Consider the following 12,804-nt stretch of genomic DNA (forward strand, 5'->3'; position numbering starts at 1 on the left):
CTAGTTAATCACTGTCATAGACAATAATCTCAGTCGGATAAAGAAAGGTCACATTTACTTATGGTTTAATAGTGTTGATTATCTATTGTTGTTTGTTGGTACAACAACAGGAAATCTACAATATGAAGAAAATATGCACTGAAGAGAACCTTAAGTCAAGTTTAATCCCATTAATTACTTAATGGGAGTGAGCCTCAGCTCAGTGATGACATCAGCAGTACATTAGCCTTTGTTGTTTAATTAATCTACATGCTAATCTTGTTTGCTGGTCTTACCATTCGAATGTCAGATCCAGTTACAGGGCACTGACCATTAATAGCTAATGTATTATACTAAGTTTGTGAATTAACTTGTTCACACTTGTCAATTATCTACAGTAACTTAGTGAGACAAAACAATGAAGAATATGGGGGGGGGCATACATTTATTTTCTACAGTATTCCAGAGCAAAGGCAAACATACAACATAAGATCAAAGAGGGAAGTGAATCATTAAAAGTCAACTGCTGTAACTCAATAAGTGTGAGCCTAAACAAAGGTACTGCTATCAGATGACGTCATCAGAAAAATGAGATGGTTGAAATGTGCCTGGCCTAACAGAGGCGTCAAGCGATCAGTTTAATAAAATACATGGACAAAAACACACACACAAATTACATTGTCTGTAAAACAACCCCAAACCCACCAAACTGCAAACGTGAAAACAAACTTCTACCTTTCAATCTTGCATATCAAATGAGCAACGATACAAAAAAAAAAAAGTTTCCTTTTTCAAGAATTTCAAGAGCCGTATAAGCAGCAAGAAAATATGAGATGAAAAGACAAAACCTCTAAGATAAACCCAGCACTCCTTTAAAGGATTAATCTCTAAGGTGCACTCTGGAGCAAAAAGAGTTGGAGGTGTTATTTCATGTGCAGTCATGAAAAAGGAGAAATTTAGCCATTACATGATTTTGTCCAACTTGAAGTCATGTGTAGTAGATGAGAGAACTGAGATATAATATTATACCTTTTAGAATTTATTTATTATAAAATACATTATAACATTGTATAAGTATGTTGTAAATATAACTTATTTACTGTGTTTCTATTCATGATTAATGTCACCTCAGTATTCAATTCAAAACTAAGGAAGAAAAACTATTTTGTCATCCAATATACTAAACTACATGCTTGTCAAAAATTATAATTGGATGTATATGTGAAGGTTGAACAGTAATTAGATTCTTAATAATTAAAGACCATAAAGCATGACTTGAGAAAAACAACACTGTTACACACTATTTGAAGCATCTCTACACGTTTTCTCTAAAAGTCAATTATATTTTGCCCCTATTCTCGAACATTAAGATTTCAGGTTAATAGCTATATAGGTTACACACCAATTAAGACTTCCTTGGTGTAGTGCAGTGTTATCGCAATTTAAGGCCTCAGGCTGGTATTCCATTAAAACATAAACTGAGAAGAGGAGTGAACACAAATAAATCTTAAGTCTACAAATCTAAGTCTACACCAATACGGTGTTACACAGCAAAATAAAAAGATATAAAAAACAGAAAATAAAACAAGAGAAAAGACATACAGGTAGTTAAAAAGGAGATATTTCAGTGAATGAAACACTGAGTGCCTACAGTAAGATTTCCCATCTCTCACACCACAAGTACGCTGTGTCTCTGAATGTGCATGTTTATGTTTGTGAGTGTGTCCACAAGTGTCATGCTTCAGGACCAGACTCGTGGTTGCGCGCTTATCTGGGTGCTCTGGTTCACTTGAGGAGACTCTGAAGCATGGCGGTAGCGTATGTGGGACGGGCCTGCTTGTTCTCAATGGCTTTCTTGAGGTACTGAATTCCATCACAGCGTTCCCAGATTTCTTCAAACTGCCTGGGCAGGATCTCCGCCCCCCTCTTCCTGGTTAAACCCGTCTCTTCCAGACTCAGCTCACACATCTCCATGTCATCTTTCCCTGAGTAGAGGACGAATAATAACAGACTCTCACTTAAAGGACATGTACTTGTACACAAGAATAAACACGTGTAGTGCTGAGCATTCACTGGTTACAGCTTCTCAAATGTGAGGATTTGTTGCTTTTTTATATCACTGCAAATTTCTTTGGATTTTGGACTGTTCAAGCAACTGGTAGACTTCACCTTGGGCTTGTGACATTTTATAGGCTATACCAGCAGTTCCTCAACTGAGGGCTGGGACACAGAAAGGGGTCCCAAGATAAAAAAATGGAAGAAAACCAGATGAAAACACAAAATTGTGTTCTATGTAAAACAAAAAAATTCTAACTTTTCTCTGATTTTTGTACTTTTCTTGTGAAATACTGCATACTTGTTAGATTTAGGCCTAAAATCCTTAAAAACCTCAGCATTTTGAAAAGGAAAAAGCCTTCCTGTGTTGAAATAGACACAACTCTTGTCCAAACTACAGGCCATAACCTGGGATGTGATTAATCTTTAATGAAAATAACGTTTAGTTGCAGAATATAAAGCAATCTGAACATGATTTCAAGAGATATTCTCTCTGTGACTCACCTGAGACCAACACAATGGGTCGTTTGTCTGGGTGGAGCTCCATCTGTCTGGCTATCCAGGGACCATCGAAGTGAGCATACCACCAGCCCTTTTTTTTATTCTGCGGGTCCTTGTATTGGTCAGCTGGCCGGATGAAAGGAATGCGGAAATAGCGCTGCTGGCGGTTCATGGCCACTTCCTGATGCTGGGCTGTTATTGGAGGAGCTGGGTTCTGTTCAGCTGCGGAGTGACAGAGCGTTTGGGAGCGATCATTAAAATATCAGATTTGAGTTTGAAGTAGAGATTGTTGTAGCATTGTTAGGGATTTGTTAGGGGAGTATTCAGGAAAAAGGATCTATTATTCAACCTATAAGAAATGTAACCTTAGAATACTCATGTTTTGCTAACAGCAAAGAATACGGAGCGAGTGGGTGAGAAAACAAAATATGAAGCTTTCAAAACATACAAGATCAAAAAGAATCCAGGAAATGTCCAAGTAAATACCACATGGAAAAGCCAGGTAAAGCAGCTTTTAGCCTCTTATGAAATGGCCTTTATAAGACCCCTGCTGCATCAGCAGAGGCCAAGAACAGGATCCGAATACAAGGAAAACAAAATCAGCACAGCTTTCAGGAGCCATCATATCAAAAGAGAACGGCGAGTAAATACAGTGAAAGTAGAAGCAACACTAAATCTAATGTTCCCATTCCCCATCAAACTTAATATTTGTTTTTAAGATGAAAAAGAGGGGAAATGCAGCACATCAGTGAGCTTTCAAGCATCTAAATAACGTGTACGTGTGTGTGTGTTTATGGCAGAGAGCATGCTTGGTTGAGTTGAGAATGAAATGAGCAAAGCGGCGAGCTGTCATACTAGCAGCCACTGGACCTGACAAGGCATAGCTGGCAGTTACTTGCTAATTAGAACAAATATTTCTGACAGAGCCAGACAGAAGGCAGCTGCATTTTTCAGCCTTTGCATTTCGTCGGCTAATTGAAAGTTAGGAAACACAGGCAGGTTATTTGTGTGCAGGTCATTAATCCCTGCCAATGAAAGCATGGGGCAAAAGTGGAGAAAATAAACACTTGTCACCTGTAACTTGATGTGCCTGAGGTGTAGGGTGCATGTGTGAATGAACAGTATGTTTATGTGCTGTATATGCAAATATAAAGACTTGTGCTCATGTCCACAGGCGAAGCGTTGAGGTAATATACAGTGGAGCAACAGGACAATACAGACAACATTTACTGTACTAACCGTAATCAGTGATAGATTTTGGAGCCCTCTGATCACTTCCATCATCGTTGCGTTTCTTGTTCTTGGACTTCCATGCATGATAAACCTTCAGACGGCGGTGGAACTCCTCTCTACAAGCCGCCAACAGCTCAATGTCTGTGCACACAACATAACAGTAATGACTTTCATAATCACTTCTATCCTATGTTGACTGATCTGCAGGTATTAGCTCTACATTGATTGTTAACATTCACTTCTTTCTAATTTTGATATTAGGATGGAGTTTTACAATGCCAAGCTAAAAATATCTAGATTTTTTAAAGAGTATGTTAAAAGAGCGATGCATTGAGGTCAACTGCAGTTTAACTTCAAGTGTAAAGAGATGGAAGAGTATATTGTGTTTTGAAAAATTAGTTTAAAAGAGTAGAATTTGCATTTCTGTACTGAAAACGTCAACCTGCCTTTTGATGGGTTATATGTAATTATGAAATACTGTATGTTAAAAAAACATTTTGAAAAGTTGTTTCTCATATTGTATATCATGTATCTATACTTGTATTCTCATTTTTTTTTTTTAATCTCTTGGGGGTAAATATTGTGTTTTCTATGAAAAGTAATTTGAAAAAATACTATTGCTGAGAACATTTGGTGTCTGTAATGATTTCTAAGGCTCATGACTAATTGATGTATTGTGTATAAACAAAATAAACAACCTCAGATACCTCCACGGTGAAGGTAAAATAGACAAAAATGTTTAGGGAATAAAGTATGGTGTAATTGTAAGAGAAAACTTGTATTGGAGCTAATAAGAGCTGTAAGATGATGTAGATAATGTAGTATAATGAGGAGTTAGGGTCCGAGAAAATAAGGCTATCATCAGTTGGACTTAAAACACAGCTTTTTGGTATCACCAGCACCACCACCACCACAGCAAATGGGTTCCACAAATTAGCCAGATGTCCTTGGAATCCCACAGGGGATATCAGAGTCCCTCATACTGATCAGAGTACAGTGACAGTTATAAAGACATTGGTGAGGGAGCCGGAGGAAAGGCATCTGCTTTTCATGCCGACTGAGGAGAGGTTGGCTGGGAATGACTAGGAAGAGCAGAAGCCATCCTCCATAATGGTGATAATTTCCTCTCTCCACCACTAAAACAAATGGTGATGAGCTGCAGCAGCTGTGGGAACATCCTCAGATCGGCCTTTTGATTTGTCAGACAAGACATCTTGTGTCCACGCTCTGTACAGCTGCAGTCTCAGCTTTTTAACAGCCACTTTGGCTACTCAAAAAAATTACTGAGAGAAAAAAAAAAGCCACAGAGTGCCCATGAAACACTTGTGTGTACAGAGTTGGTGGTATAAAAAGTGCCAAAACATGAGCTACTTCTGAATTATTTAATGTGGGGGAAAGAGGGTAGGAACTCTACCACCTTGGTCTGCTTGTAATGGCTGGTTCAGTGCATACACACACACACACACACACACACACACAGACAAACAAACACTCTATCCTGTGTGTGTTTAGATGTTTGATGCTGAACATGCTGGGAATTCTCACCGCAGGAAGTGTTGATGACATCTCGCAGCTCAGCATACTTCCACTTGCTGAGGTCATACTTTTTCACACCAGCAGCAGCTTTGGTTGCCTGCACCTGAGGACCCCTATGGCAAAGAACAGATGCAGTGGGTGTGAGAGAGAGGGAGGGAGGGAGGGCAAGAGAGGGAGAGAGAGCGAGAGAGCAGAGAGGTACAAGTGTGACAAGGTGGGAGTAACAGAGGTTCAGGACATTAGGTTTCTTATTTTTTTACCACTGAATATGATTCAAGTTTCACAACAGTGTCATCTTCTAAAAGAACTGCAGAAAAAGCATCTAACAGCATTTACAAAGCCAAGAATTGACAGTAAAGGAACACCTCATGTATAATAATCCTGCTTCTAATGATTTTCAACCATAGTGTGATGAGAAATAAACTGAATTTCAATCTCAGAGAAAATAAATGAATATTAAAAAGACAACAGACTATATTAAGTGTGCCACTCTTGGTGAGAAATGGAAACAGATGCCTCACGTCTTCCGCGCCCTCCTCACTGTCTCAGACGATTAAATTCACATTAGAGGCCGGTCAGCAGGGGAGCTGAGAAGCAGTTTGTCCATATCCTTGCAGCCTCCTGTTTCAACTCCACTTAAAATGATGCAAAGCTCTTCTAATGTTACAACTCGCCAGATGTCGGCTTACATCTGCTGGCATTTTACTGTAGCCGTTTCTTTTGCCAGGCTTATGTTATGCAGGAGTCAGAGAGGTGTATTCATGTGCTACTTCAATTTATGAATCAAACTGAAGGCACAGATTTTAAGCTACTTAACAGACTGCCGCAGCAGGTCTGAGCTTGTGTCAATCGTATCTCCAGCTTCCCTGCTGAGTTGAGGCTGCTAATTCAATAACGCTGAGGATTTACCTTCCCTATTTACAGTCGGCATAGCTGCTCATGTCTCAGAGTAGAGGTTTAGTGATCTACGAATCATTAGCCAGATTACCATTACCATTTATAATTCCCATAGACTGAAAAGATAAAACCGATTCAGGATCATGTCATTCTGGCTGAGACATGTGTGAGTGTGTGATGAACCAGAGCTGATGCTCTACTTTTGCTGCAGGAAGGGAAAAAGAAGTGAAGTGATGGCCAAGGCTTTACTGTTGGCAGCAGGTGAATAGGAAATGGCTGGTTGGAGAAAGAGGGAGGTGGAGGGAGGCCGGGTTTTTTTTTTGTTGTCCTTCAGCTACTACACAAGCAACACCATCCAGTGGGTATGCATCTACTGCATGCATGCTTTGCTTAAGCACTGCGGTGTGCACATGCAACACACGTGTCCTTTGAGTCTCCTTTTGGTTGCCAGGGATCAGCTGACTCATAGGGAGAGTAGGACACAAATGCAACATGGCCCGTGGATGCCCGAGCCAACACTGACAAGATTACTGTACAGACTATTGGATCAAATGTAATTTTGTGCGAACAAATAAGGCTTTGAAAGGATTTCTCTTGGCTTTAAAACACAAAGTGAGGCTGAGGAAATGCAGAGCAACAGATACACTGACAGTATCTGAGTTCAAACTGAGATTAAGGTTTAGGAGTATGAGGTGTGAAGCTATGATATACTGTGTTTGATTGAATATTGTCAGGCATGTGTCTGTTAAACATACAGTGGTTTCAGTCAGAAGTTTAAACACTGTCAATCGCTGTGTCTGAAACCACTATATCTACTATATAGTGCAATTTATTTACCGACCACCATTTTATTTGAGTGTCTGAATTTGTGAGTGTGATGCACATTATGTAGTTCCCTCAAAAATTCCCACAATGGAAGGAAAAAAAAAATAGTGTCAATGGCATGTACATTATTTTTTGCTAAATATCCCACAATGCAATGAGTCACAATGAGTCATAGATGCAAAAATTTACATTGTGCAATTCTACAGCTGACAGTGATGGTGTGACAATGATTGTTAGAAAGTTCAACTCACTGCTCACTATAGAGTAAAACTACTGAGAATTTATTATACAGGAAATAGTGAATGAGTAAATGTGAGAGTGATTTTGAACACAGCTAGTGTGTAAGGTAAATTAAACTGTAGGTAACCATGGGAACAGTACTATGCATTGTGTTCCTATACATAATCTGTTAACCCTCCTTGATTAAACTACAATGGCTTTACCCAAACCACCTGTTAAACTAGTGATTTTCAACTTGGGGGTCAGGACTTCTTCAGGCCTCTAAAAATCCTTAAAACAAAAGTTTAAGAAGGAAAGATTGTGGTGGTACTGATCCTCCAGACCACAGCTGATTGGAAAGTAACCTGAGAACCAGCTCCCGGCCACATAAAAAAATAAAAATAAAAAACAAGTAAAAGTCACTTGGGAAACGTCCCCTTCACAAACAAATGCCTCTTTAGTAATCATGAAAAAATGCCTCTTTAGTAATAATAATAAACAAATGCCTCTTCGATAATTCTAATGAAAAAATGCTTCTTTAAATAAACAAAATACAAAGCCTGCAGGTGTTAGGCTATTGTGAGGCAAGCACAACCTCTTGCTCAAATAGCACTAATATCAACCCAATGCAGGTTGCTTGGTCAAAAGATTTATTTTTTGTATTCCCTCAAAGGTAATCTCAAACCAGAAAGGCAACAGACTGGGAGGAAGACTCAGAAGGGCCTGAACAGACCAGAGTTTCTGTCAGACACTGTCTACAAATGAGGCCTGCAACCAGTTGAGGAAAGAACTTTCTCTCCTCTCTTAAACCCATGAAAAAGGGCGGTGTCACGTCCTGATTGGCCAAGAGGGGAATGCACCCAGCTGCTCTCAATTACTATTTGGGAGCTAGTCCTCACACCCTGCACAACAGGTGATCTGAATAACCCTCCAATCAACTATTCAACAAATTTGGAACAGGGGGACACGAATTTGGCACAGGGAAATGATAGCGAGTCCCACAAATGGATGACTGCTACAAGATTATTCTCTGCTTGAGCTGCTCACAACTCCACACTGAGGCCATAACCTGTGAGGGTTACAAGCCAAAATGGTTGGGAACCACTGGGTTAAACTGACAACAAACATTCAAAAAATTATGACATTTTGAACACAGCTCTCCTTTTTACCTGCATGGTATAAACATGGTGACACATGATGAGATGTCCTGATATAGAAAATAAGCATTCTTTGCCTCCACCTTGTCTATAATCAGGACACTTTGTCTTGTATTCACTTACACACAAAACTGCTGATAATAATGGTACACTTTTGGTAGCATCCTACATTTTGTAACAATATCGACTATTATGTGAATACTGTGAGTAGTCGTCAGGGAACAAATATTTGCAAACAACAGTCTACTAATAGCTACAATGCTAAGCTCTTGGTAATTAGGGAACACAGATATCACTAATGAGATTTAAGGTGCAAGCAGAGCTAGTTAGTTACGACTTACAACAAAATTTCTCTTGTAATTATCAAACACGTAACGTGGATATTTACTATACATGTATCCAGAGGACATGATGACCCAACAAGTTTAAAAAATCAATGTATGAGACAAGAAAATCACATAGATAGCCTTGATGGGCTTGTGCTGTGCACCAGCACTGCAAAGGATAGAGACGAGCTTTAAACACTGCAGACTCATGCAGAGCACATTCAGATCAGAGACACAAAAATCACTTGCTGGACATTCTGATCCACCTCTCATTTATGATTTAGTGTGCCACCTTAATTTCTGCAGTTACCCATGATGACACATAATTATCCTCTGCAAATGGCATATCTCATGATTCGTGCCACATAAAAGAACACCCAGAATACATTCAAAATTTGACTGGAGATTTCTTAAAATGAAAGGATTTTATGGTGGCTTTGCATTGCTGGTATAATCTTACATCTATTCAAAGCGGCTGAGAGATTTGGGACTACGATAGAGATTAAGACAGACATCAGGGGAATGAGTGAGTGATTACTGCTGGTGTTAGTTACACTTGGACGTGGGCAGTTATAGAAAGCTGTGCTGATATCTTACATGGCTCTGGCTGAGGATGAAGAGATAGGAAGATCTGAGAAAGGCTCATCACTGGGAGAGAACACAGCAACAGAAGAAATGCAGTTATACATGCACGATGAGGTCCAAATGACACAGTGGTTATTATTCACACTGCTTATTGACTGTACACTGCAGATCATGCACAAGAGCTGCGTGTATCTTATATTTACGTATACAATACCTGCGCAGGCCTGGATCCATCTGACCCTCCTCAGTGATCAGCTCAGCCTCACTCTGGGCGATTCTCATGGCTAACTCCCTGTCTCTTCTCTCTTGCTCCAGTATGGCGGCATTCTGGGCCTGCTCCTCACGCTCCAGAGCCAGCTGGATTTCCAACTCCGCCTGTAAACACACGCAATCACCACAACACTTCCGCTCTTAATGTGACTTCATAAAATCTACACGAATCTAGATCCTGTCTAAATACTAATTCTGCCCTGTTTGCCAGAACCTTCATAACAATTACAGGACTGCTGTGTGCCCAAGCCTGATTAAACCTATTTATCCTGGTGGAAAGGGTATTAATAAAGATTTACTGGTTATTTGTCTAGACACAACAGACAAATAATTCAACAACATTCAGCAGACTTGACCTAGATTCAAACTTTGGGTTTTTATTTATCACTTAAGCAGACACATCTGGTACTAGCACAAAGTTTAATATTATAATATCATATACATGTGTGTGTGTGTGTGTATATATATATACATATATATATATATATATAATATATAGACATATAATATATAGACATCTCCTATCTCCTATCATATAAAGCCACTAATGAAGCCCACAATGGATACTTTTTTTAAGGAGCTTTAAATATGAATACCTTTCCAGTTAAGAATATATTATTCATATTGTGGGATGGTCCGATCAGCAGCTCTGATACATGACTAGCCTGAAGCATGAGAACCCAAACTCACCATCTGAATGCTGAGCTGCTCTACTGCCACTGAATACAAGACAGGTTTTACGGACCCGCAAAACTCTTGAATTATACTTGGAATAGCTTCTCTACAGCAAGGACTTCTTTAAACCAACCATAAAACCTACTTTCTCAATTAATTTTACAAATTCATTGTTTGCAGGATAAGACCTTTGAACTCATTCTCAAGAAGATCCTGGAAAAAAAATCAAACAGCTCCAGATGTCAGAGACGATTATGTACATGTTTTTCATGTTCACAAATACTCATTACATGACTGAGGATGATAAAGATAACACACAGGAAACCTTTGATTGAGTTGTGTTCTCCTTCAAGAAAATAAATACTGTTGAGTGTGACACTACAATAAACAAGTTTAGGATGAAAGACACCATAAAAAGTTTGGAGAGAGCAAGATACCGTGCTAGACTAACCTTCAACACAGCAGAAAAGAACAGAGAAGACAAAGCAAAATGCCATTGAAGTAACACACACTTAGAGAGTTTACTGGCGCAGCTGGGGATAAACAAACTAAGAGTCTCCTGAGACATGTGGCTTATGACAGCCTGGTGTCAACTGTCTCACGGCTAGAGAGAAAAAAAAATTACAGCATGCAAATATCCAACTGGCCTTGAGTGTATAAAAAAGGCTGTAGATTGTGCAGGAGGTGTGATGTGAGGAAGTGCAAGGTGGATGTATGGACAGATGGATGAACAGGTTGAATGTAGCAAAAAGGAGAAAGGAAAAGAAAGGAAATGAAAAAGCAAAGAGGAAACAATATATAGTAATGTGTAAAACTGTAATGTCAGCTGAGAGAAATGAAGGAAGGAAAGAACAATGAAACAAAAAAGTGCAATAAAACGTGAATGCGTAGGACAGGCAGAGACGGATAAAGGTAACAAAGCACAGATGCGAGTAAGAGGCGTGATAATAAAACACAGGAGAGCGCACAGAGGGACAAAGTAGTTTAGTTAGGAGAAGCTTGGTGGGAAGTGGTATCATCAATCAAACTTGTGTAAGCAACCCTCTGGGAATCTGACCAATGTCATGACCTTTGAGCAAGTGAATGTTTCACTCAGGTGGGAGTGCATGCAGAGTTTGCAACCAAGAGGAAAAATGAAGGCTTTTTTTTCAATGCACATTAACTGCAAAATTCACATATTTTATACTACATCTTTGGAAGCCACATATATTGCATGTTGTACCAGTATGATACTATATAAAAATCAACTTTGAGAGAAACTAAATCTGATATGCTATTATTGTATCAAAATGTATTTATATTGATGTGTTCAAATGGATACACGAAACTCTGACGTTTGAGTTTTGAGAGTTAGTAGCCAAACAGCAAAGCTCAAAAATCACAAAGCCTTTGCTGCTTGCTTGATCTTCTAGACCGATTTCCTTACAACATACTGTAGCTTCTTATTGCAGCACTTTTCGACATCTAACTCTGAAATCTCATGATGTTGGAGTGTCCTTAAACATTTTGTTTGTTTTTCATGGTCATAAATTTCTGTCTTGGGCATCACAACTTTTCAGCAGGAGACTACAATAGTACAGAATGGAAAAATATCATATTTCAGGGTTGTCCAAACCTGTATAACCTTCTCTTCCTCCTCTCGCTTTTTTCTATCCTCTTCCTCCTGCTTCCTCTTCAGTTCCATCTCTGCTTTCCTAAAATGTTTGGATAAAAAGGACAAAATTGTTACTCTGAGAAAACTTGACTGAGACTGAAATTCAGCTTATAATCTCAAAACATTTAACATTATATTTATTAAAATGTCTACTGATAATCTTCCCCTTACAGTCTTCTGTCCTCTTCCTCCTGTTTGCGTCGTTGTTCTTCCTTCTCTCTCCTCTTCCTCTCTTTGTCCATCTCCTCCTCGATGTGCTTCAGCCTCTCAGTCTCTTCCTCCTCCTGCTTCTTCTTTTGCATAGAGGACAGCAGGTGCTCTGAGCGTTTCACCAGCCCCTGGTACTCTGTGTCAATCTCTTTCCAGGTCATGACTGTGGCCTGGGGGGGGGGGGGGGGGGGTCAAGAGAAGGAAGAGCATTAAAGGTCATGGTCACAAAATGAAGACCTACTTTTTATTTACTTATCTAACTCTTCAATCTACTTTTCAGCCTCAAGGCTCAGTGGAGTTCAAAGCAGAGGGTTGCCTTGGACACCATTACTGCCCTGTGTTTATTAATAATAAAAACAGGATGCCTAGCATTTTCTGCTGAGTTTGTTTGAAGAAACTTAAACCCTGTGCCAACTTTCAATCAGGGAAAGGTACATTTTCAGGGTAGTGACACCAAGTGCACTTTCCCTGACTCAGCCCATGCTCCACTGTTACCATGGCGCAACCTTCCCATGTGGCAATGAGGGAGACACTGACTGACACTGTGCCTGTCACTTGCACACTGCAGCCACAATGCTCAATTCCCCTCTATACTTGTCAGACAATCATCAGGGGGGGAAGAGGTCACCATATTGTGAAAATTCATTAGTGTGAGTCTCTAACAGTGATGCAGGGAGGGAAG

The 12,804-nt window shown here is 39.6% G+C and overlaps 1 protein-coding gene across 2 annotated transcripts in view; it reads right to left on the reverse strand.

Moving 5' to 3' along the window:
* Positions 1-408: 408 nt before the first annotated feature.
* Positions 409-12,804, reverse strand: part of myo6b (myosin VIb) — a 39,445-nt gene continuing 27,049 nt past the window's right edge. The window contains exons 26-33 of one of the 2 annotated variants that reach the window (XM_067614059.1): positions 12,084-12,292; positions 11,874-11,952; positions 9,528-9,688; positions 9,326-9,376; positions 5,314-5,417; positions 3,775-3,909; positions 2,539-2,757; positions 409-1,964 (exon numbers count right to left, since the gene is read on the reverse strand). In XM_067614059.1, coding sequence (XP_067470160.1) covers positions 1,765-1,964; positions 2,539-2,757; positions 3,775-3,909; positions 5,314-5,417; positions 9,326-9,376; positions 9,528-9,688; positions 11,874-11,952; positions 12,084-12,292 — 1,158 coding nt within the window. In that variant the 3' untranslated portion in view covers positions 409-1,764. The remainder of the gene's footprint in view (positions 1,965-2,538; positions 2,758-3,774; positions 3,910-5,313; positions 5,418-9,325; positions 9,377-9,527; positions 9,689-11,873; positions 11,953-12,083; positions 12,293-12,804) is intronic. The other variant, XM_067614060.1, reaches the window with a different exon arrangement.

Source organism: Thunnus thynnus, chromosome 16 (assembly GCF_963924715.1).
Source record: "Thunnus thynnus chromosome 16, fThuThy2.1, whole genome shotgun sequence".
Lineage (NCBI taxonomy): Eukaryota > Metazoa > Chordata > Actinopteri > Scombriformes > Scombridae > Thunnus > Thunnus thynnus.